Consider the following 25,895-nt stretch of genomic DNA (forward strand, 5'->3'; position numbering starts at 1 on the left):
AATGCATTTTCACCACAGTGGACAGGAATATCTTGACAGTTTCAGCCACGTGGAGAAGCCTTTCCAGCTCTCTGTTTTAACACCTTATCTCAGCAAACACTTCAGAGAAAGGCACCTTTCTTGACCTGCAAACTCAGATCATTCCGCTTGGTACTTTGCAAGACTTCCTGAGTGGCATTGCATCTCTTCTTACCAGGAAACAGACAACTTTCTGGTGAAACAAACCTTGAGCTTAAGCAAGCTTTTCTCTTCTGCCTCTTTCAGAAATAAATAAGCATTTGAGGATGACAACCTCATGGAGTGACCGACTTCAGAATGCAGCAGATCTCCCTGCAAACATGGATGGGCACGCTCTGAAAAAATACCGTCGGGAAGCCTATCACCGGTAAGTCGTTCGTGTTAACCACAAAAACAAGGTGCTAAGACAGAGGGAAATACACTAAGCATAAACCCCATTTTCTTGGCTGTTTTGGGTTTGTTTTATTTATTTCGTTGGTTGGTTTTGTTTGTTTTTCTTTTTGATAAAAGAGAAAAGTTGTTTTCACTTTCTTGCAGAAGTGTTAATAGAAAGTTCCCCAGAGGGCTTGTGGAGTCTCCTTCTCTGGAGACTTTCAGGACCCATCTGTTCCTGTGTGACCTGTGCTAGATTCTATGGTCCTGCTCTGGCAGGGGGGTTGGACTTGATGATCTTCAGAGGTCCCTTCCAACCCATAACATCCTGTGATCCTGTGAAGGGGTCTTAGATGATCTAACACAGTGTTGGCATGTGGGAATTTGAAAACAGTAAAGTTGAGGCACGTGTACTACAGTGAGTGAGGGTATGCTTTCATAATGTACTTGAAAGATTTGGGGATAGAAGCTGTAAAGTCAAGAAATGCTCAGGGGAAAAAGTGTTACAGTAATGATTACAATGCACACTTAGACAGCCTAGCCTTAGGCAGTGAAGGCACAAACAAATAAGGGGGAAATCAAATGGGATCAGAAATTCAGTGTTTGAGAATTGTATCTGGTATGACTAATAGTGTGCACCCTAGGAGCATGCAGAAGCACTGGGTAAGATCTCAGCCTGATTTTCTGTTGCAGGTATGCCTAAACCCATCTGTGCTGTAAAACAATTACAATCTAAATAAACAAGTTAGAGTACAGAATAAACCAAATGTTATCACTCTTGTTTTATAGTTTGGGAAATCAAAGTACAGATACCAGATTGTTTTCACAAGATCACTTTGGAGGTTTGTTTGAGCCAAGAATTTAGCCCACGGCTCCTAAGCTTCCAGGCGTAGAGTATAAAAGATGGATGCAATCTGTATCCTTATCAGATGTCTGGGTCATTACAGAGTTAAAAACAACAGCATCGAGTAATTGTCAGTATTCTGTTTGTGGGAGGTGTATCTTGAATGTTCAGCTTGTTTAATTTGAGAAGCCATGCAGTGTAATGATCAGAGTATATTCAGCACATGTTAGGGAGGTGTATGGCTAATGTAGAAGCAGAAAAAGAAGTCAGATTTCCCAACCTCATGCTTAAATGCCATTGCATTTGTGATTCATATACAGTGGTGTTTCTGAGGAAGTGTTTTGGAAGTGTTAGATATCTTTTGATTCTCCAAATAGAATCTAGTTAGAGAAAAACACCTTAGTATCATGTAATAGGCCAGGTTGTGCAAGTTGCAGTGTCTAAGGCTAAGTAATGGATCCTGTGAGGCCTTTCTGAAGCTTTCCAATTTCCATTGAACATATCTGGGCACACATCTTAAGTGGTGGCATTATTGGAGTCTCTCTGTGTCAGCTGGTTTGTCCGATAGGGAAGCATCTAATGAATGTAACTATATATAGCATGTAAAAAGAGAAAGATTTTATATTATTCCTTGGCAAAAAATCTTCACATTACTGAAGTCATTGACAGATTTAACTTTGTGTCATAGTTTTATCTATGACTTCAGTTGTGCTACTCCTGATTTAGCCTGATGGATATTAAGTCAGAATAAGGTATATTTTTTTTCTAAATATTTCCTCTGCATTTGTTATGGTTAGGTGCTAACAAGCCTGCTAAGTGTTCTACAAGATCCAAAGGAAGCAGTACTTGTCCTTAAACCTCACACACTGAAGTCTTCATCATATTTACCCTTAAATCATATAAGAAATATTTACTTTGAGAAAGAATTTCCTTATGGAAGATGAGAGTGAACTCATAAAGGAAGGTTTGTCACTAGGACCTAGTGGTCCAAAATTAGTCTGTGATGCAGTTTATGTACCCCTTTTTAGCATCTAGAAATGTCTTCCCCAAAATATATTGAGCAGAAATGTTGCTAAGCACTTCAGCTTTCCATGGAAAGCACAACATTGGCAATACATTAAGGGAAGGCACATTTTTGTTTTGAAGTTACTATCTTCTTTTAAAGAGCGGAAGAATGAGGGAGAGGGCGGTAACAGGAGAGAATGAGAGAACCTGATGCCAAGACTGTAGTATAAATCTGTGCTATTAATGGCTTTGGTGTACCAGTTTCATGGGAGTTATTTTGATAATCCAGTATTGTAAGAATCTGAAACAACCTCATTCCAGAGGCGGTGTTGTCAGATTTCTATTTCTGGTATTTTTTGTGATCTTCATGTTAACAATGTAATGCTACTTAAAAGATAAGTGCAGACTTACCATGATAGAGTAGCATTGAAGTTATTTCCTCTTGTTTTTTTATCTGATATTTTTAAGTGGTTTACTAATTGCTCAGATTTGTGGTGGTCACATCAGTTATGGGGTGTAAATTTGTTTCAGAAAGTAATGCTCTGGCTTTTGGAGATTGCTGAAGCATTGTCAATTTTATGAATAAAAGAAGTACAGAATACAAGGCATTCATTGTCAACATTTTTTTATTTCTCTTGCTTTTTCTTCCTCCTTTTTTTTTTTTGTTGTCTTTCAATCTGTCTCTTTTTTCCTGTCTCTTTTTCTTCTTACTCCAGCAGCTAAAGAAAAAAAAAACAACATTGAAACATGAATCTGAAGTGACTTAGAAACAGGGGAAAAAAAAGAGAACATTGAATTTAAAACTATTAGATTTATTTACCTTAAAGCTTGTTCCAGTGAATTTATGGGCTCAGTCTGGAAGGATGAAAGAGCTTGGCAGCTGGGCCCCATTTAGAGACGAGAATAACTGGGACTAGCTTGATACCAATGTTGGAAGCCCAGCTGGGCTCAAAGTCATTTATTGTGATTGTCTAAATGCTGCCAGTTATGCTTGGTTTTCTGAAGTGTGAAATTTTAAAAACTTGTTTCACTGTTTGTTTACTTCATGCTTACTTAAATAGCAATGGAGACACTTAAGACAACTTGATTTGACTTTCTGGTTCTCATGGACTATCTCAGATGTAATATGCTTGAATTGTAATGTTCTCTTGGGCATGAAAATGTGAAAGAAATCTTTATTAAAAAGATATCTCAATATGCCACTGTAATAATAGTATTCTACTGTGGTCATTTATACTAGAAATGTGTCTTTGCAGGTGTTGCACTTCTTATTGTATCATTCTTGATGGGTGGATGTTCAGTGTATAATATTGTTGGCAGAAATCCCAGCCGAGACTGGTTTAACTGGTGTAATGCATACTGACTCAATGTGTGATGACTGTATCATAATCATGTCTGAATGCCGTGGGCAAGAATGCTCAAAATCAAATATTTATAGCTGTTTTCCTCCCAAAACTTCTGCTTGATGTTTGGATCAGTTTGTATGGCTGCTTAAGAAATTAGAGGATTGAGGTTATTGCTGAAGTATGCAAAGCTTGTGAATATAAACACCTGCGCTGTGCTGTAGAGTTCAAGGGCCATAAAAGCAACATCAAGAAGCAGAAAAATCTGCAGGGGAGAAGTGGTGGGGTTATTTATTTAGGGTGTTTCTGATGACTTTAACTAAGACTTTCAGTTAGCTAGCATTACTATCAGCTCTAAACCGCATTACACAACATTGCTGGCGCCTGTTGGAGGTGAGGTCTAAAGACAAATTAATATACAAGCTAGATGTTATTCATTCTCTAGCAGAGGTCACTGGTAAGAGGATACTGCATCACTGTGCTATTGGCACCATACATTTCAATTCAGAAATAAAATGGATGTGTAGCTGTTAGGTGGCTTTTCCTCAGTGTGTGTGGTTATGAGGCCACCTCCCTCATGCACTACTTGTTGACTTTTCCGGGTAGAGGATAATCACGAGGTCATTTGTTCTGGAGGAGTACTGTCATTTAATGTGATTGTAATTAGGCAAGAACTAGGTTGACTCTGAGCCACCAAATTGCCCTAGTGTCTATTTTTTAACTTGGAGTGTTCACTTCTAGGCACCCTCTGGATTATCTCACATAGCTCTTTAGGGTTTAAATAGCAACCACATCTAGTTAAAGCAAATAATGGAAAAAGTTGGTGTTCCATCCACTCTTGTTACTGACAGTTACCAAGATCCAGGAAACAGGTATTTGCATTTGCTTTTCTTCTGTGGATTTGGTTTAACAGGGCAGCAAGGCTGAGATGGCACTTTTGTTAAACAGACTTTGGGATGTTTTGCTATTTTGCATCATAGTAATTTGAGATTGCTCATCCTGAACGTGGGGTTTCTGTTGTTTTAGTTTGGGTTTCTTGCTCTGTTGTTTACCGACTAGCACAAGGGATGTGGTGTGATTCCTAATCTTAATTCTTCTGCTGACTGCTCATAAAATACTGAATAAATTGCTTCGTTGTTTTGTGCTTCAGTTTGCTTTTAGAACATCTTATGGTGGTAACAGGAGTTAGGTGATGTAAGCTGTTAATATACACTGGCATCTTGGATTTAAAAAAACAGTGTATACATCAACAGTGACAAAGAAAAGGATTACCAATTGGTTGTTTCGATCTTTAGAGTTAAGGATGTATTTCAGTTTGTTTGAACTTGCAAACTCAAGGCTACTCACTGCTGATCTTGTTTCTTCACTTTATTGATACCAGATCATCTCATGATTGCAAGTAGGTGGAAATGTTATATAAACTAGGCTGTGAGGCTTGAAACTGTTCATCTGTTTGGGTAGCAATATATAAAGTCTCTTAAAAATGCTTAGTTCATTGAGGTGGCAAATAAGACAGAAATCTTTTGCCGTATGAAAATGCTCTTTTCATCATCCATTTTCAGATAGGTGATGTGTGGTACTTTCAGGAAACTGTAAATGAGGTAGCTCTGTAGGCACTGCTGCTTGTGGTCTGTCCTCATCTTTGGACTCCTGTGGTGGTGGTGGTGTGTGTGTAGTGGAGGGCAGCATGTGGCTCTCCAATTATTTTGCTTTAGTACTTCAGACATTAGAGAAGGGAGAGGGAGTGTTAAGGCAGCAGAATGAGTGAGCTTATGAGAAAGCAGAACACTTGCCAAATTAATAATAAAGAAATTACACTGAAAATGTCCCATGATCCCTAGCCTTAATGGTTTCACAGTGCAGACAAGTGTTATTTTGGGATGGAATCCATATGTGAACTTCTTGGCACTTTGCTGTTGCCTGGGAAGAAAACCCAAACAATGGAAACAGAAGTGGCCAAGGCTATCTCCTTCCATCTGATTCCTGCTTAATTTCAGAGGGAAGCGCTCATAGTTGTATTTCTGGATACAGCTTCATCAAACTTTTAAGTTCCAGTCATAACCTGATTTTCCAGTTTTATGTCACTGTAATTGTGCAAGGGTAGTTAGTCTTGTGAAATTGCAAGGCACTATGTTGGAAATGTTACTAGAAGGGGCCGTGAAATTTTGATGCCCTTCTGTCTTTCTTATTCAATACTGTTTCATTGGTCTAAAGTAATCTTGAGCCCAAACAACGTCTGTCAATGTGATTACAAACATCCTGACCTGTCAGAATAAAATGGAACTCTGAAAATTTAACACTGTAAAAAGAAAAGACCAAAGTAATGTGATAAATAGTAAATTATGGAATGGTCATTACTTGCTTAAACAGGCAAAAGAATGACTACATTTGTTTTAGTAGTTTAAAGCAGTTTATTCTCTCCTCTAAGACAGATACAAAAGCATCCAGCACCCAAAGACAAGACAGTTTGATCTGTGTTAGTATCTTCTTACGGCTGCTCACATGACTTGTGCCAGATCAGTAAGGTCAGTGAGGGATTCATTGGAGTCCACTGCTGTTGGTGGAAGTTATCTCTAGCCAGAACTATAATGTCATATAGTGAGACATCTTCCACAAGCACACAACATCTGGGGGCTAGCTAGTAATACTGAGAACAGCCAGTTGTCATAAGGGGGAGTTTTTTTTTCTTTATTAGCCTATTTTAAAGTGCCATGAGGAACTTGGACATGGGAGGCTATTCAAAGCTCATCCATTTAGTTCCTTCTTATTTCTTTTTAACTCTTCTAGCTTGTTATTATGGAAGTTGCCCATAAAGTGAAGATTAACCAAAGTGCCTAAATTTTAAGGAAGCAAGAATCTGAGCCTTCTGGTTAGCTAGTCTCTGTTTTGTGGCTGGCTTGGGCCCAGCTATCCACCAGTCTTTTTTAAACATGTGTAGGTCATGCTCAGCCAGCTCCCACTGTATTTGTTGTTCTACTCAGCAGTGTTGCAGATTTCTTCGTATTTATTTGATTTCCAATTAAACATACTCTCCTGACAAAAAATGCCTCTTGCTTCAAGGTATTTTCAGATGCATTTGGAAAATCATTATAAAAGTGCTGTTGCACAAACCTCACCTCATGTTGTTCATTTTCATCTTCTCGCTATGAGGAGTTGTGAGCCATGTGCCAATTTCCTCCCTAGTTGTATAATTCTGTGTGTTTTGTTTGTTTTGTCAGGCATATTACAAGAATATTTTACATGCAGATTTCATTCAGGGCACAGAATGCTCTTGAGATTTTGCACAACTCAAACAGAAGCATTTCTCTCCCTCTGCATTTGCTCCTCTCCTGTGTTACTTGAGAAGAGTTGGGATTTAGGTTCCTGCCTCGGAACTGATTGACAAGAACAGTAACAAAACCAAGATCAGTTCTCTTGTAAAAATATAAAGGACTGTAAACTGCAGTGATGAGGATATCAGGGCTCTGTGACTGACTTTGTGCATGCTCAGCAGTTCCTTCTTCCTTGCAGTACCACACATTTTTCTCTTATCCAGCACAATTCGTGGAGCTCAAAAAGAAAGTAAATACTGTCACCATTGAGAGCCTTCTGCTGTGGCCAAGCTGCAAGGTTTAATCTTTGAGGCAGAGTTCATTAGGGAAGAAATGTGCTTCATGCTTTCCTATAAACAGCTCTTCAAGTCCACTTTTCAAAAGGTATGGACCTGTGCCTGGCAAAGCCATTTCAAGGCCAAGCTGCTGCTTCCCCACTCCCAGCTGTGTCATATGCCGGCTCAGGAAGCTGCTGGGGCTGGATATGGTCCCTCAGCCAGCTTCTCCACAAGCACCAACATCTTGGACCATTCCAGCTACACTGCACAGGGAGTGCAAAACTGCAGAGTGTTCACAGGGGTGTTCCTCAAAACAGAAATATAAAGCTTGTTTTTCTCATCAGGAAGCAAAGATGAAGGCAAGAGATAGGCAATGTCCTGTTTAAGGAGATGCTCTGGTTGCAGACAAGTGTGGAGCTGGAGAGTTTGGTTTAGGTAGTATGCATCTCTGCCTGTCCTACAGGGAACAGAGAGCATGTTCTCATGCTGTGCCTGCAGTTTGATTTGTCTTATTGCCTACTGCTCTTGCATTTTTATTCAGCTTAGTTTTTTTAAATCCAGTGCTCCTAGTTAAAAAGTATTGTATTCTGAATGGGAAAAATACAAAATCAGGAAGATGCGATTTCTTCTGATTCTGACAAGTGGAAAAATTATTCTAGAATAAAATTTACTTGCCTAAAAATTGGGTTATTTTAATTTTCCTCTGACTTTATCTCAGCTGTTTGTAATCTGGAAGCTTTTTTGAATTTTGTTTATCTGGATGAATTGTAATAAACTTTTCATTTCATCCTTTCCTTTTGAGACCAGAGGATTTTTTTCTCTCAGGTGGTTGGACTTCTTAAAGTCTTAGTGTTAGTTTTGCCTTGGTCATTAAAATCAACTTTTGTCATTTCTATATACCATGTCTGTTGTGGAGATGCCACATTTTTGTAGCCAACAGACACATTTGACTGCTATTCTTGAAATCAGGCTGGGCATACTTTTGATTAGGATCTAAGTGCAGCTTTGAAACAGGCTAAGTCTGTTCTGAATCTTGTGAGAAGCTCCTGGCTGTTCCCAGAAAGTGTCATGGTAATTTATTTTCAATTTTTATCTTTGGTTTCTAGCATGCTGCAAATATTTACTGCTGTCAGTAACCCCCCTGATTTTAGCTGCTCAGAGTAAATATTTGTAAGCATTTCTACCTAGCCCCTTGTGTCTAGAGGGGCACTGTAAACAGGGGACATCTTTTATCAGGATTTAAAGTTGAGGTCCCGAGTGCAATAACCCAATATCTGGCTGGGCCTTCACAAGACACAGGAGAAGTTAAATTGGTTCAGTTTTTTATTTTTTTTTTTTTTGGCCACAGTTGAGTCTGCCATTTAATCTGCCAAGGCATATTTAAGCTTAGACTGATTAAAGTGTTCTCATTTCCTGTCCTGAACATGTTGTGTAATAGCCTTCTTCAGCTTTTTTTTTTGTATTTGCTCTGTTTCACCCCAGCACTGGTGGGTGAAGTAATTACCACTTAAGTCAGTAGGATTCCTTGAAATCTGTCAGGTCCTGTGCACTGTTGGGGCATGATTAGACCCTGCCATGTACAGTTTCTAGGTCATAGGCAGTGTTCACAGGTTGATGGAAAGAGATCTTCACCAGCTTGTTAGTAGGAGGGGGCTGGTGCAGTTATTTTCATATTTTAGCCATAAAATTTATTTTGAACCAAAATATGCTAGTAGATGTTGTTCATGTCATCACCTTTAGTAAACTTTACCAGTATTAATGTGTACAAGTTTGGGTTTTTTTTTTTCCGCCTTGGGGTTCAGTTTGTATATACTCTGAAAGCCAGTATGAAAAAATGTCAGAGGCTTAGAGATCTCTTCATGGGTTTTGATCAATTTGGTGTCATCACCATCTAAGCTTAGGCAGGCTGGACTGTGGAAGGCATCTCTTGGGTCACAGCTCCCTTGTTTTTGTTTCTCACAGACACTGTCATATTACCCTTTTTATAAGCGCATTCAGCTCTGTCTTCCTGCTTATTTTTTTTTCCTCATGTGAGAAACTGTTCCCAAATGTTGCAGTTCTTTAGATTTCCCTTCCTATTCCTGTTGTGTTAAGAAGAATGTAAAACTGTGCTCTGAGGACTAAGCTTAAAAGCAAGGACAAAATTGGACTGTGCAGGTTGGACAGAAAGTGTTGCTAGGTTCTCCCAGAGGTGTGTTATTCCTTCCTAAATGCTCCACTTCAGAAAGAAATTGCACGAACATAAGGTCAGAAATTTTGTGCTTCAGTTAGCTAATAAATAATGTTTCTTGGCACCACCAGCAGCAGAACATAATCATCTTCATTATACAAAGTATGAGACTGTTTAGTAGCAGCATTTCACGTTGGCCTCTTGTAAATCACAGCTATCTCCATGTTAAAAGACAAACATGGATTCAAACTGCAGAATCTAATATTTACTCCACCTACTCAAAAGTCAGCTATTTCAGGAGTGAAATACAGTGAGGAATGAAATACAGTGATTTACAATCCCATCTCATATTTCCAAAAGGCATTTCTGTATCAGTTTCCAGTTTGTTTGTTGTTTGTTTTTTTTTTCCCCATCACTTTGTCTTGTTTAGGTAATACATAAATCTATCAGAAAAGACCATCATCTATACCCTCTGAGGCCCCTTAGTGACAAGCCCTATTGTCAAAGGCAGGCACTTTGCCAGGAAACTGTGACTCCCAGAGAGAGTGTGCAAGGTTAGGGGGAAAGTATACTATTGCCAGAGAAACTGTATTCCAAGTGGATTTGTGTGGAACAACAACGATATCCAGTGACTGGTTAAATTAGCCACAGATGTGTTCTCCTCAACACTGTCCAAGAAGATATACAGTACTTTAAGGCTTGGTTCAGGCATAGTGATCTTCTGAAGTCAAATCAGATCCAAGCAAAACTGCAGTGGCACTAGGGAAGCGTTAAAGGGATTGTGTAATGTGATTCAGGCAAGTAGATGAATCAGGCTGCTGCGAACTAAACTAGGAACACATCGGTGAGAGATGAGGTAAGACCACTTGCATAGAAGTCTGATGGTTTGATGTTAGCAGTTTGCTGTTACAATTTGAGCGGTGGCAGATTGACACAGGCAGTCAAATGAGCACATTCTGCCAGCCACCTGCCCAGAACGTGTGTGGAGGAGAATCTCCCAGTGGTTTCTTTCAGCTTTTCAAACGTGCGGGTGCTTGGTTTTGCACTTGCTGTCTCCGTTGCTGTGCTGCAGTCCCTGTGCTGCTCCTGCACAGCACCGCTGCCGAGTTCAGTTTTTAAGAGGATAATTACTCTGCTGAGGGCAATGCATGTATTAAATATTTGGAAATTTTTCACATACTGAAATCTGAGTATAGATGAAGGCTCTGGGACATTTCTCATACAGGAGAATTTTGCATTGGCATCACAGCTCGAGCAGTATGTGGGATTTCAGTCTGAGATGAGTGTTGAGAAGCTCAGCTTCCATCCCTCAGCCAAGTTCTGACTCTTGTTGTTAAAGTTCAGATAAAACAGACAGTGGAGAGAAGTCCTGCTGAATTACAGATCTGCTATATGGTTTGAAGTTCTGAGGAAACATAAGCAGCTTAGTTACTGTAGTAGTTGGAACAGGAAGCAAGAAAAGCTTTCGTTGTATTCTCTGACCTATTTCTTTACCGTGCTATTTACATGAACAAAATTGAATATGGTGTATTAAAATGTCATCAGAAAGGGCCTGAAAATGTTCAGCTTAGATTGCCATTGCAGCAATCATTAAGAGTAAGAGTGGAATTTAAAAAACAGCAGTTTTGTTGAGGAGTTGCAGAGGAGTTCTAAATAAAAAGATTTTCTCAATAGAAATAGCATATGCTTGTGGATTAAAATTTGTCTCAGTTGCTGTTTTTCAGACATTCATTAAATGTTTTTAATGCTGTGGGTGTCAATGTAGAAATATATCTGTTTAGATTTGTTTTGAATTTCCAGATACAGTTCCAAAGAGGGCTTAAATGTTGCAAGTTTATTCACAGACATGTTACTTTTTTCCCTTTCCTTGTTATCACTTTGTAATAATTTGTTTCAATCAAGCAAATTGTGTTACTTCCCATCTTCTGCTCCCAGTTTCCTCTCACTTGGGCTCTGAATTCTGCTTCAGGAGTTTTTGCACTTCTATTCTTAGGAATTTTTGCAGGTCACATGCAAAGCCGTGTGTGTGCATGCATGCGTGTATGTCTTTAGACAGCACACCAATAATTAGAATAACCCTGCAAAGTCATGGCTTTGCTTCAGGAGAACTCACAGCAAAAAATTAAACATGCCTCCATTTTCAGGTATATTTTCTAATTTTGACCTAAGAGAGACAGAGACATCTGACAGCTGGCAGAATGTTTATTCTAAACCATGATTCTTTTTAAAATGCTTGTACCTAAGGCTCGATTTCTTCTCTCTTTACAGGGTCTTTGTAAACAGAAGTTTAGCCATGGAAAAGATAAAGTGCTTTGGTTTTGATATGGATTACACACTTGCTGGTGAGTATCTGCTTGATTTTATTTGTCTTTGACTTAGTTTGGAATATTGCGTCTCGTTGAACAAAACCCAGTTCCTGGTTGGACTACTCCATTTAGCACGTGCTGCTTCTCTCAGCAAATATGCCATTTACTATTCATTGCACTTTCATTTTAGATGTTTCTCTTCAATTTGTAACTTGCAAGTGATTATGGGTGTCAAGGAAACCAAAGCTTAATAAGATGACTTGCTTCTTTGGATTTCATTACATTTTGATATTGCCCTCAGTGCAAGCTTGGCTTTGAGTAATGAAGTGATTTCGTTTATCCTTGGTGCATATGGTGAGCTACACCTTTATCCAGCATGTTGTCCTGGGAGGGTCAGTTTTTTAGTACATTTTCCTCTTTCCCATTCCTTGGTTGACCACATCAGTGACTCATTCTGAGAAGAGGCAGTGCAGGGGGAGAGTGTCTTCTGTCAGCTGAAGAAGTTAATTTAGGAAGCATTGCCACATTGCCCATCCTTCGTGGCAGGTAGGCTTTAGGAGGTTGCACAAGACTATTGAGTTTCATACTATTGAGTGAATTCTCCATCTTCCAGATACTTGACAGGCAAGTTCTCTGAGGCTTTTGATGAAAGGGGGTAAGGTTACCATTTTCTTCATAATCAGACTTGCATGAAGTTAGGTGTTTTAAAAAAGGAAGATAAAAAACCCACTCTACTTTCCTGGGTCTGAGTATTAGACAGGCTGCAACTGAGGATGTCACATACAATTCTGCCTTCTTTTTCATTGCCACTTCCAAGGTTGTGGATAAAATGTTCCTATCACCCTTGATATTTCGGTTTAGAGTGGTTGTGAATACAAACTGAGAAAATGTGAGGTAGAGTGTCAGGGTCACCTAATAATAGGTTAATGCAGTATGTCAGCTGTGGTCATCTAGTTACTCCATCTACTGAGGAGGAATGTGAGATGAGTAATGTGGATAGGGACAGTGTGAGAGTCACAGAGCCAGGGTCTGTGGTTAAGCAAAGGGCAGGAAGGTTTCTGTGTGCTTGTGGTTCAACACAATGCTGCAAGGAGCAGTTTTGGAGACTGTGGCAGGTAATTGCAGTTTATATTTAGATCACTTGCCTTTGTTCTTTTAAGCAGTTGTCCATGAGGCAGTAGTTCTATAAAAGGTTTGGTTGTTCAGCACCTTATTTATACATCTGTTTAAAGTTCCTGCCACTTTTTAAGTCCTGCTGTGTCTGACTACAGGCGTGTGCTTTCAGTCCTGGCTGTGGCAGCCTTGTAGCAGTGCCTTTAAGGAACACAAAACAGTTGTTTGACAACAAATGCTTGGCAAAAAAAACCCCAAACAACAAGCAAGGTTTCACTTCTGTAATGGAAAAAAGTACTTCTGTGCTTTTGGCAAACTGGCAGCCTTTCCCAAGGACTGGGGTGATCCCAGTGGGACTGGCCTGGATCATGAAGTGTGTTGCTAACTTTCATCCTGACAGAAGGAGAGCTTCAGCACTGTCTTCACTTCTCTGACTGTTCATTTTACTTAAGTGTTGCATATTCCTGTAAACACAGAGCAAATGTGTTGTTATCCACAAAATGAGGCTTAGTTTGATGAGAAGAGAAAATGTGACTCTCTCAGGTGTCCTGGAACAGTACCCATGGACATGGAAATCTGGACTTTCCAAAGCTGAAATATCACAATGCTACAGTTAAGCAGGCAAAGTTGGTGGATTCAGGGCAATTGAGTGATAGAGTATGGTGCAGAAAGAGAAATGGAATGTGGTCCAAGTACAAAACTGGAAATCTGGACCACACTGGGATAAGCTGCAGTCCTATGACTTTTTCATCGGTACAACAGAGATAATAGTTGCAGATCATTTTACAGGGAGTTGTGAGAATGTAATTAGGTTGTAAAGCCTTTTGCAGGTGAAAAGCATTATGCCTGATAAGTGCTATTTCCCTTTTTTTCACTTGCCTGGGAAATTAACATACAAAAGTACCTGTTTGTCTTCTTATGTCTTAGAGTTATCCTTTCTTCTCCCTGTGTGTTGTATATAACTGCTGCACACAAGAAAAAAAATACATATGCATTGCAGAAGATTTAAAGAGGGAAGAGTAAGAACATGATTATAATTATAATTAATGAATTTGAAATTATTTAAGAAGTGGGCCAAGTGCAGTATTATGTTAGTATGTTTGTAGTGCATTCATTAGACCTTGTCATGTTTTCTACCCAAGCACCTTGTGTTATCCCTTGTATGCTCTTTCACATGGACTTGCTGCATTCTAGATTTAAAAAAAAAAAGAAAAAAAAAAAACTAGTTTATCTGTAATTTACATCTGGAAATGGTATCTGCATGCCAGATGGTGAATGCTGAGCAGAAGCCTTTTGGACACCGTTCAAGCCATGTAAATAGACCAAGGAAGAACAGAAGCATCTCCAGTGCCATCAGCTCTTCAAACCGTTTTCTGCATTTGTACTTTCAGATCTAGCCAAGCCACTTTTCTATTAAGTTGTTTAAAAATATCCCAAACACAGTCTTTATATGCAGTGACTGAAGGCAGTCAGAGCCTTTGACCCTGCCAAAAACTATACGTCCCTTGCTTTCCCCATTCTCTGTCATAGCCTTCCACATCAGAAATAAAGTGATGGCATTCATCCCATAACTGGCAGTCATGGACTTTGACATTTCAGAAGAAGAAGGATTGTTTTGGAGCACCTTGAGTTACCTATCTGGTGAAGAGGAGGCTGTGGTGTCAGTGAAAAAAAAATCATCACACTGACACTCCTCTCTTTTGTTTTGCCAAAGTAGTGACCACTGATAGTACCAGAAGTCTTGCTTAGGAAATTGTCAAGTACCAGAGAAGTCAGAGTCACCTAACATTGAACTTCAGAAGTTTAGGACAGTTTTGTTGTTTTACTTTGTGAGTTTAAGGACACAAACCTACTTACAATAACACTTTTTTTTTTCCTGTTTAGAATAGTCTTAATTTTGGTAGGGACGTGGCAGTTGCATTTTGAAGTATGTTGTAACAGCTACTAAACATGCTGCAGTGATGAGAGCTGCTGCTAGCATAACTGAGAATGTCAGCTTGCTAACTGGCAGCAGTTTGAGTTTCATCGTGTTACATTACACATAAAATATGATTTCACGTGTTGTTTTATAGGGCAATATTTCTTAGCCTTATTAAATCAAAGGACCTCTTGGAATTAAAAAAAAATCAAGACTGTCTCATATAGCATTGCCACAGTGATTTTGCTTGCTTTCAAGTCAAAATTAGGCTAAATTGTAGGTTCTTCTTAATAACTTCTATGTTCTCTCATTGTGTTTGCATCTTTCCTTGCATAGGGTTGAGAAATACTGTTAAGGGGTGGATTGGGCAAAGTCTTGAATGAAAGAGCCTGAAGGTTTTAGCCTTCTGAGAAATTATGGGCATTAAATTGCTGATTTTGTAGCCACTGTAATTACAGCTAGAAATAATTTGACTGCGGGGAGCTCAAAATAAAATAAAATAAAATAAAAATAAAAGTAACTCTCACAGGTTTTAGATTGCTTGTTTTTCTGTTAAGGATTGCTGTTGAATCCTCATGGGGTGAATAAGATCTCCTTCATGTATGGAAACTCCCAGTCTCCCTAGGTTTATGTTCTGGATACACCAATATTAGAGGCTCAGAAATCCGTGTTGTATATTAATCTGACTGTTCCCTTCCTCTTTAGTTTGGTTTGCTTGTGTTAGTGAATCACATTTAGTACATTGAAGAATGTTTCTTTTAAGTTAGGTGTTACTGGGAGGAAAGGCGAAAGAGCGGGAAGAACAGCAAGGTTTGACTGTGGTTTCTGTGCAAAAATAGTTGCTGCTTAAAATCTTGAAGGGCTTGATGCAAGCAAGAGTCATCAGCTATTTCAGCCCTCGCTGTTAGTGGAGGTTAAGACAAGTTTCTGTGATGTTACACAGCCGTCACCCCAGCTGCCCTTCGTTCCCTGCCGCTGACCTTGCTGCCTGTCAGCCGGGGAGTGAGGCCCATGGCGATTCCTCAGGGTCCCTTGGCTCCTTGGAAAGTAACAACATTAAAGCAGGGTCTGCAAACACCCATGCAAGGCTGCATTTACTGTCAGGGCAGAAAGGAAATTGGGTTTTGATTGGTTTTTTAAATTCCTTTTAAAATTCTTAACTTCAAGAGGTTTGAGGGTCATTTTGTAGTGCATTTTTGTTCGCTAAATAGTAGTTTCTTTTATTATCCAAATGATTCATCTCTGTTTATTCATCCTGACTGGCTAGAAAACCAGTAGTCAGTAACAATTCTGGTCTGCCTTTCTGTTTTACTGGTACTGTCGAAACTGCCCATGCTTTGGTCATGGAAGATGTGGCATACAATCCGAAAGATTCACAGCCTTCTCAGTTTTGTGTTTACTGCAAACTGCAGGAAGAAAGATAAGAAAAGATATGGTAGCACAGAGTCTTCACTGCAACACTCATCTGATACTAGGAGTTGGTAAGGCCTGTTGGAAATGCAGCAGAGAGCTTGGCTTCACACAGCATTTTCTGTGGCTGCTTCCTTCTCAGTGTGTGCTACCCTTGTAATTAGGTTTAGATCCGAGTAAGGCAGGAGCCCTATGGCGTTACTAGATCTTAAATGGGACAGGTTGCACAGTGAGGTCCCTTGACAGGAGCAGGGCTAAAGCAGTGGGGTTCTCTGGCTGTAATTTCATACTGGGCCACTGGCAGATAGAAAGGGAATGAGTAAAAATTACAAATTCAGTTGTGCTTGAAAAGATTCCTCTGTGACTACTCTCCTTCTGCTAAAGTTATGGCCCTGTTGAAAGCTTTATCTTCTCTCTCCGAGGTAAATAAGATGTGGTATCAATAGGCAGGATGTCTTTGTTTGGAGTGCTTTTCCTGTACTTAAATCACTGCTTCTTCCACATTCTCCAGAAATCAATAATAAAATTATTGTTGGCTGCTGGAAACCGTTTCAATAAAAAAGAAGGGGAAATGAGGCTTGAAAAGTACTGGCTTTATTGTGTGCAAATATGATTAATACAACATAATCTGATTGGAGTATAGCTTGTATCCTAGAAACTGCCAACTTAATGCCAAGATTTGGTGCACTGCTAAGATTTTGTTGCAAAATTGCTTATACTGCCACTGTACCATTTCCCTCCTTATCACAGGGAAAAAGATGTAGGAAGGACAGCTTTAGTCTTTTCCAATTTACTCCCAAGTACAATATGCATAAACCGGTTTTGCCCCTTCCTCAAGTAGGCATTTGTGTCTAAGCCATCCTTGCTGTTTGGAAGGGAAGGAGATTTTCCACATCTACATTTTATTTTTGAAATGTTTTTCTTTACCTGTTGACTCTGGAAAAGGTCCAGTCAACCAGAAGGTGAAGACTGGCTGGTTGGTGTGTGTGATCTGGGAGAAAAGGTGGTAACTGTAGCTGAGGTGTGTTAGTTTGCTGTGTTCCACTTTCCACAGTGGAGAAATGGGACTAATGAATGTGTCTTGTATAAGGTATTTCTGGATTGCACAGATGAAAAACAGAGCATAAACATGAGAGTTTTATACATGAAAGATTTAACTGAATACTTAAAAAAAGCTCCTGAGCTTGCAATGTAAGCAACTACAAAGAAATATTTGTTCTTCTGTTCAGATAGTTACTGTCTGTTTATTGGTACTGGACTCTAGTACAACTATTCTGATGAGGCTCTCCTGCTTAGGTTAAAGGCTTGTCTTTAGTTTCAGCATGATGTGAGGACTACAGGTTTTGGGGATCTTTTGGGGAAACACTAAACAGTTTTCCTTCTTTTCCAGTTGTCTGGAGAGCACAATTCTTTGTGTCATACAGAAACAGGCTGATGGATAAAGAAAGGAGTTGGTGGGTGTGACAACAATAGCCTTCGAAGTACCCTAGCAAAAAATGAGAGATGTCTTCACTGTTGCACATCTGCTGTCTGCATTTTCACATTTGCATTTTTCCAGTTTAACAAGTGCAGATTTTGCAGATTTCAGAGGCTGGTTTAGCTGTTAGTGTTTTAAAACTAAAGGCAGTGGAAACACTCAGTTGTTCCTAGTATGTTTTGAGCTGGAGGTTTTCTTGAATGCCAGTGCAGTGCTCAAGTGGTGATTGTGTTGCTGCTCTTCCACATTTGACCATTTAAAGCTGTGCACTGAACAAACCAAGGTCTGGAGCTGTGGGAATGAGGAGTGGAGGAAGCATGTGTTGCTTGCTCTGTCCCAGTAAATCACTGACTGACAAACTGCTAATCTGCTGTCTGTGGATTCTTGAAAAATCAGAGCGTTAGCCAGGAGCTGCTGAAAGAATAAATCTTCACAGCGTAAGTAAAGTTTCAAAGGCTGCTCTCTTCTGTTTTCTTGCCCTTAAAAACACAAAAATAATACCAAGCTGGGTCAGTAGGCTCTTAGTATATCAATAGTCAATTCTTGTTGTTGCCGCATGAATGGAAATATGAAAGTATTTTTCACTCTGATAGACCTCCTTATCAAGTAATCTTAATACCCTAACAGAAGTACTATGAAGTTGCAAATACCATTGCAATGACAGGAACAGCTTACCCTGCAGGAGGAACCAAAGCTGAGAGTACAAGAGGCTTTTAACTCTGAGACCACATCTGCTATTGCTTTGTGAATGCTGTATTTTAGCACACTACAGAAAAACTCATTTGTGGCTTGTAGTCAGCATGGGCAACTGTGCTACATATAAGCCCAGGTACACACTGTCAAACAAATGTTAACTTTTGAGCCTCACTCTCTTAAGTGAATATGGAGAGAAATAAGAAACTCCATCTATTTGGACACTGATACATACCTAAATAATGCCTTAGATAGTGTATAAATAGCTCCCATGCCTTTAAATAATTTTATTTTTATTTCTAGATGCTAGCACATTTTGTGTGAACCAGAAGCCCAGGCAACTACTTCTTCCCTGTTTGGAAATCTTCATTGAGGAACTAAGCCTCTATTTTGGCACAGTAGTTTGTTTCCATAAAATACAGGGATATTTCCAATATGGGGTTATGACTCCCAGTGGGCTGTATCTGAGAGGTAAATTGTGAAGAATTGTTAAGCACAGAAAAAGAAAGAAAGAAAAAAAAGATTCTCTTGTGTCAGGGAAACCATAAGAATATAAAAGAACAGGTGACTGTGTAGTCATCTTTAAAATATTATTTGAGTATAAAGGAATGCTGTGCCAACTATTAAAACAAACTGAAGTTTCCTTCAGAGTCTGTCTGAATTTCTTCTCTCAACATGCAAAATGTGACCTCAGTGTTGTTGTTACCTCAAGCCATGCATTTTTTTCAGCACAAGAAGCCTCTCCAACACTAAGCTCTGTTTTGCCAGCCTCTGAGGCATTTCCAAACAGCCCAAATCTTTGTTATGTTGAAGGCAAACAAAATGCAGCAGCAAGAAGCTAAAAATATCTGAATTTTACCAGTGAGAGCACTAATAAGCTTGCTTTGGGAAGAGTTAAAGCTGATGATATTTGACAACACTTTTGTTTTTAAAACAAGTAGAAATGTAGCACTATAAACAGCCTGGACTGTAGAGCCAGCAATTCAGAGCCAAGCTGAACACACAATACTGTGTCAGTCCTTGAAGCAACAACAAATCCTGTCTTTGCAGATCCTTTTAGCATGCAGAGTGGGAGAATAGGAGCTGATACGGTTCCAGGTTAGAGGTTTTAGAGCTGAAAGCTGTTCTGTGCTCTTGAGGATGTTTGCAGGAACGTTAGAAGTAAGGAATTTTCCATTGCTCTTAGGCTGCAGAGTGGGTGCATAGCTGCTTTATGGGCACTGCTGCAGCTGAGGACTGCAGAGCCTTTGTGCTTCTCTGTAGGTGTGTGCTGGTTTCTGCCCAGAACTCTGTATTTGGCACTGACAGAAGAGATGCTGGCGAACCACTGAAGCTCATATCCAAACGATTCAACCCTTTGGTGATTAGTGACTCTTACCCTGCTTCCTGTTATGATATTTACTGGCAAAAATGTCTGTGTCTGCAAGAGTCTTAGTGCAAGAGCTGGCTGGTGTTGCACAGCAGAGCAGCTTGTGTGTTAAGCATACGAAAGTCTCCTGGGAAGCACCTGGAGGTTTTATCAAGGTCTTGTTTGCTGATTACTACAAATACATAATTTCTAGTCAGAAAGAAAAGGTACATGAAATATTAAGTGTGCTTAAAGCTTAACTTTGTCTTACTGCACAGAATGCTTCTGTGCTTCAGAAGGTTCCTTTGGATAAATGAAAATTATAATCATTATGTCAGCAGTTGCTTCTCATTTCAGATTGAAAAACTGTGTCAGTTCAAAGAAACAAAACATACTGCTGCTACCCATTTTGTTTGTCTGGTAGGAGCAAAACTCTATTTAAATATAGGCTGAAACACTACAATTCTGCTTTGCATAATACAGTGCATTTTTATTTATGGTCTAGTGGTTAAAATCAAAAAAGTCAATAGGATTGGGGTCTGTTCCTGGCTCTTTTTCAACTTGTTTTGACCATAGACAAACCCTTTATGGTCACAGTTCAGCTGAGTCTGTAAACAAATGGCAAGTCAGTGATTCACCACGTTCCTAACTGAAAACATGAGTTGTCCCATGGGTTTTGTTTGGGATTTCTTGCAGTTACAATTAGGCACATTTACTACTTTGTCAGTTTGTTTACAGGCACTGAGCTTACAGGTCAGCACAGCACAAACATGCATGACTCCGTCGCTCTGCATGCAGGGAGGCACACAGCAGGCACGTTTGTGTGGGCAGAGGTGAACTGGAACCAGTGTTGTGTGCAATGAGGGCTTTAAACAGCAGTGTCTGTTTTCTGGCAGGGTGCTGTGCCGTGAAATGTCCGCAGTGGCTGTGCAGAAGTTGAGGTAACATTTGGTGGGTCTTTTGAAAGAGAAATGCAAGGCAAGTAGAGCTGGAGGTTTGTGCTTACCCACGTTCCTGCGATTGCCAAGCCGGCTGAGCGTATCTGTACGAAGACTCCCGCAGTACAGGTAGCTCTGCAGGGTTTCCAGTTCTCATGGAAAAGAAAATCCTCTGCCTTCTTTCCAGTACCAAAATGACAGCACCCTGCCAGGCTGTGCAAGCCAGGAACGAGTCTGGGCTCCTGTCAGGGCTGAGCAGGCTGACTCCTCTGTCAAAACCAAAGGAAAGCTAACACCCAGATGTGAAGTTTAAACACGACATTTCAGATTTCTTCCTGTCTAAGTAATGAATTGTTTTAATATTGAGAGCAGCATACCTTGAAATGGTACTGCTTCCCTTTTGTTACATTTCAATAACAGTGCACCCAAGTGCCTGACAACACTTCCCCTGGTTAGAAAAGACCCCATAGCACACAAGTAATTAGTATTCTAAAGCATAAATCCTCTTCTAATTATATATGAAAACTGGCATTGCTCTGTAACGAGTTATGAAGGTAATAGATACCCTGAAAGGAAGATCAGTATATTAAGGTGAGGTAGAGATAGCATTCTTTGCTATTCTGGTTACATCTGGAGTTCCTCAGACCTCTGGCCTTACAGCTGAGACAAACTTTGCGCAAACTCTGGCACTACATGAATTGGCTGCCCAACGCTTAACTTGTGTGTTTAATTGGTATTGTTGCTTCAGTGGGGTTTATTTTTTAATTAAGTTTAGTGTCCCAAACACCTCCAGGACTGTCATTCACTCTTTCCCTATGGATTCTCAGCTGATGTTGCAGGTCAGGCGAGCACAAGTGCCAAGGTATGAGTGTTTGGTGTCTACGTGAAATAGTCTGGTCTGGTTGGTTGTGGAGGTGTGACTTTCACAGACACCCTCCCTGTAGCTGGCACTAAATTCCCATCTCTGAGGCTACCCTACATAGGAGATGTTGACAAAATGGAGAGCTCTGGGGATAGATCTATCCTTCTTTGAAGCCCTAGTTTAGTATCTTTTTGATAGACATTGTTGAGGCAGGCTACATTGATACTTGTACTTTTACAGGGGGTGGGGTTGTAAAAGGGGTCCTCGAGGCTTTAACTTAGCACTTTTTGTCAGCACAGCAATAATCTCAATGTATTTCAAAAAGATACTGGCATTATTTATTTGTGGTGCCATTCAGAATATGGAGCAACCTAAAATGGGCAGCACTTTGATCCTGCTCTTTAAGTCAGGTTTGTGTAATATCAGGAATGTGTTTGCACAAGCTTAACTATGCATGTTGTGCCTGAGACATGTATAAATCGAAATACTAGTTCCCCACCTGGCTCTGTATGCCCCTGACTGCCTGATTTGCATGCCTTGCTCACTGGGGAATAAGCAGCAACTGAAATAATCTGTTTCTAGTTATGTTACTTTCATTTCTTCAAGACTTAGCACAAAGTAATTGGGCTGCATTTCCTGTGCTTCAGAGAAAAGGTTAACCCCTTGCATTATCTGTCCACCTTTTGGCTTATCTGTCTTTGTGTAACCTCTGGAGACCCCAGATAGCAGGTAAAATTTCTGAAGACTGAGCGTTTGTGAAAGCCTTTTGCAGCCCTTTGGAGGAGGTTGTCACCTCTATGAGAAATGCTGATCTTATCTGAACACCTGAAAATCAAAAGCCAGTCAGTTTCATCTGCCAACCAAAACGATGCGGATAGACTAAGGTGTTTCAATTCTCAAGAGACTCTCAGTGACCAGGGCCAAGGATGGTGAAGCCTACAGCATGGACAGAGTTCTCAGCACCTTCATGGTGAAGGGCTTGAGCCTGTATGTGCCCAAAGGATCAGAGTAGGTGATGCATCAGCTGCAGAAAGCAGCTGCTCCCACAAAGTCCCCTGCCAATACAGGGTTTTTTCTGGGGGCACTGCAAGCACCTTTCCCTGGGCTGCTCTTAACTTTCAGCTGGCAGGGAAGGCAGGATGGCAATGAGGAGCTTCTTCCTCAAAGCTGCCTTGGTGGTGTGAGAAATCAGCATATTGTCACTGTTCTCAATTCAGGGTTTTTACCAGCAGGAAATCTGTGGTGGTGAGAAATAAAACGTCTAGGCAGGACAGGCTTGCAGGTGTGCAGTTCGTGACAGCAAATACATCTCACAAAACTGACGTGGCTGAAGCAGCACAAAGAGGGGTGGTTATTGTGACTTTAGCTCCTGCCTCTGTCCTGTCATCCGTGACTACAAGCTTGTAAGAAGCATTGACAAAGTCTGGAAGAAACCATGTCATATCTTCAATGAGAAGCTGCCCTGCCTGAATTTGAAAACTTGGTGGGTCTAGGAGAAGGAGAAAGGAAAGAAATGGGCAGCCCTTGTGGGGCTTTCTCCCCACAGCTTAAACAGAGCCTTCACATGCACTACAGCCTTCCCCAGCTATTGATTTTGAAACAAAGCAGGTTTTAAACCCTTATTTCCCAAGAAGCCATCCAGGAGGTCTGCATACTTCTGTGGGTCCTTTTTGCAACATCATCCCAACTCATTCAGCTTTATATTCAGTGCAAATCGGATCTCAAAGTTATTCCTGATTACTCTGTGTGTACCTGAAAGTTGCAGAATCAGTCTCGTCTTCCTACTGTGTGTGCTTGTAAACCAGTGCACTGCAATACAGTGCAGTACTGTGTTCAGGTTTGGTACTGGTTTATCCTGCAGTGCTTTGCACATAAAAGCCCAAGCATAAGCATACTAAAGTATACAATTGAATTTAGAGCTGCTACATCAGACTGACTCGCTGTGTGAGGCTCTTGCTGGGAGCACCTTCAGATATAGGGCAAAATTCTCTTCTCAGATTCCTGCAGTAGCTCCTGACTCACTCTTTTGAGTCTCCTGTGCTGACATGTACAGGCACTTTGTGCTGTGAAAGAAACTGAGTGCCCTGAAAGGAGCAATCTGTCACTCACTGAGGAATGGACAATAATGGCAAAGCCCCAAAAAGAGCACGAGGCCCTTTCTTGAACCAGTGCTTTGCATCTGAGAGAAGCTTGAAGGGTTTGTGTCACGTGGGCATTGTGCTTGTAAAGCCTCTTCCTCATAATTATCACTTATCTGATGATCTAAGACTGCTTCGTGGATATGAGGACAGAATTTTGCCTGCAGGATGCACGATTGCCGACTGTGCCTCCTCTATAAATCAATTTTAAGTGTGTTTGGAATAGCTGCCAGGCTGGCTTCTGAGCTTACCAGAGGACAGAGCTCCAGCAGATACAGTCCCACATGGCACAGAGCTGTTGCAGTTTTAAAATCAGTCTGATTTTTTTCTTTAACAGGGGAGTCCAGTGTAACTCCGTCAAGACTGGAGTGACACTCTGAATCTGCATCTGCCTCATGTGAGTTAAAATCCTGGCAGCAGCATTTTGCATAAGCTGGAGCCTCTGTAGAGGTGTTATTATTATTATTTTTTTTTTCCTTTTTTTTTCCCCCCCCTTTTTTTTTTTCTTTTTTCCTTTTCAGGAAGGCTATAAAACTGTTACTGTATGTGTCTTGGCAGCAAAGGTAAAAACAACCACACAAATGCATGAGAATTGCATACCTTACTGCACAACCCTTACTCATTCCAGACTGACTTCCCTCCTAGCTCACCCTGTGTCAGGGACACCTGCATTCATTGCAGAGCACTCCTAGGGTACTGCTTTTTCCTTTCAGTACTGTAACATTAAGCCAAGTGATGGTATTCAGGAGAAATTGGCTTCTGTTTTTTTTAAACCTTGGGTTGTTTTCTTTCCACCCCAGCTACATAATCCCCGAGTGCTGAGTGTCAGTTACCCTGCGGCACTGAAGCGTTTGCCTGTGTTGGAACACAGACTATTGAAATAATGTGGTCCTCTGAAGCTGGGGGCTTGGCATGGTGGCAGAGCCATGGCCATCAAATAGGAAGAAACAGAAGAAAAAAAAATCAGAAAAAGTAGCACGTGCTTTGGTTTTGCTGTCATAATGCTTGCGTTGGGCAAGGATGCTCTGAAAATGGATTTGTGACTCTGCCTCTTCACCTGCCACAGAGCTGGGGATGCTTGAAGAGTGGGCCCTCCTCTAGGTGAAAGAGCTGAGCATGGGAGACATTGCATGGCAAACAGCTGAATTCATTACATTGCCATGGCACACATTATCTCCAGTTGTGAGCCCAGCAACCAGGTCTGAAGGAGAGCGATGTTCCAGGAAAATTTCAAACTTTTTCATTGCACAGCTGCTGCAAACAACAAATGTGATCTGTCTTGTCTACTCCTTTTCCCCATGGATTCCTGAAGTAAACAAGATATGAGAAAGTGTGACCAGCCCTGCATGCAATATTGAAATATGTTTTTACATCTAGTAATGCATCTCACAGGGGCATCTTCCCTGAGTGTGCTGCTGTACTTGCAGCAGTGTTACCATGTTCATGCTTGATCTGAAGGAGGTGGATTGTTTGTTTGTCCTGAAGCTCCTGTACTGGAACAGACATCCTCACAGCTTATGAGAAGTGTCAGTGGGTTGTGGCTTGTGCTGGTTGATGCAGCGTGTGCTGTGGGGTAGGGTGCTGTCCAGGTGGGCTCCCTGAGTTCTCAGTCTGTTCCCAGCTGTGTGGCTAATTAAAGGAAAGTATCTTGAAGACTATGGTGGTTACTGAAGAATGTTTATTGTATCTCTCCTGTTTCCAGGAGTTCACTTTCCTGTGTCTTTGTTTAGTTCATGCATCAAGGAGAAGGCTTTCATTTTCAAGATGTTGTGGAGTGTCAGAGAATTAGGGAAGGACCTGAGGAATGAATGAACTAGTTGTTTGGTTTTATTCAAAAGGGATGTCAAGGAAGCAGAATCTAGGACTTGAGAGGCGAGGGGAATAACTGCTCCCCCAAAGAGAACATTCAGGTTTATCCTGTTGCAGTACTGCGTCATCAGAGACTTGGGCTGATGAAGGCTAATGATAATCTTTGTTCCTCAGCCTTTTTCCTGCTGGTGCTTCAGCTTGTTTCCTTAGACTCAGAGAGCTAAAAGGAGGGAGGCCTGTAGTGTTAAATATAAGACAGAGAGGTAAATACAGAAAGGAAGAAGTCGAGTGAGGGCATTTTGTGAGCAGCAGGCCACACGTCCCACCCACCACAGCCATTCTCTGGTGGAGGTACCAAGATGCACAGGTTTTTTAACACCAAGCACTACAGTTTGGCTGGAAAGGTTCTGCTGGAGCTGTTGGTGAACCACTGCTGCTTGTCAAGAGGAGATTCCATGATGCTTCTTGAGATTCTTTGTGTCTGGGCAGTGTCACTGTGGTTGGTGAGTTCAAGAAGAGCAAGGTTTTCCTGGAGAAATGTT

At 40.7% G+C, this 25,895-nt stretch overlaps 1 protein-coding gene across 1 annotated transcript in view; it reads left to right on the forward strand.

Annotated features, from left to right (window-relative positions):
* Window positions 1-284: 284 nt before the first annotated feature.
* NT5C2 (5'-nucleotidase, cytosolic II) overlaps window positions 285-25,895 on the forward strand; it is a 40,377-nt gene continuing 14,766 nt past the window's right edge. The window contains exons 1-2 of the mRNA XM_054382108.1: window positions 285-385; window positions 11,610-11,683. Of these exons, the coding sequence (XP_054238083.1) occupies window positions 285-385; window positions 11,610-11,683 (175 nt within the window). The remainder of the gene's footprint in view (window positions 386-11,609; window positions 11,684-25,895) is intronic.

The sequence above is a fragment of the Indicator indicator genome, chromosome 7, assembly GCF_027791375.1.
Source record: "Indicator indicator isolate 239-I01 chromosome 7, UM_Iind_1.1, whole genome shotgun sequence".
Classification (NCBI taxonomy): Eukaryota; Metazoa; Chordata; class Aves; order Piciformes; family Indicatoridae; genus Indicator; species Indicator indicator.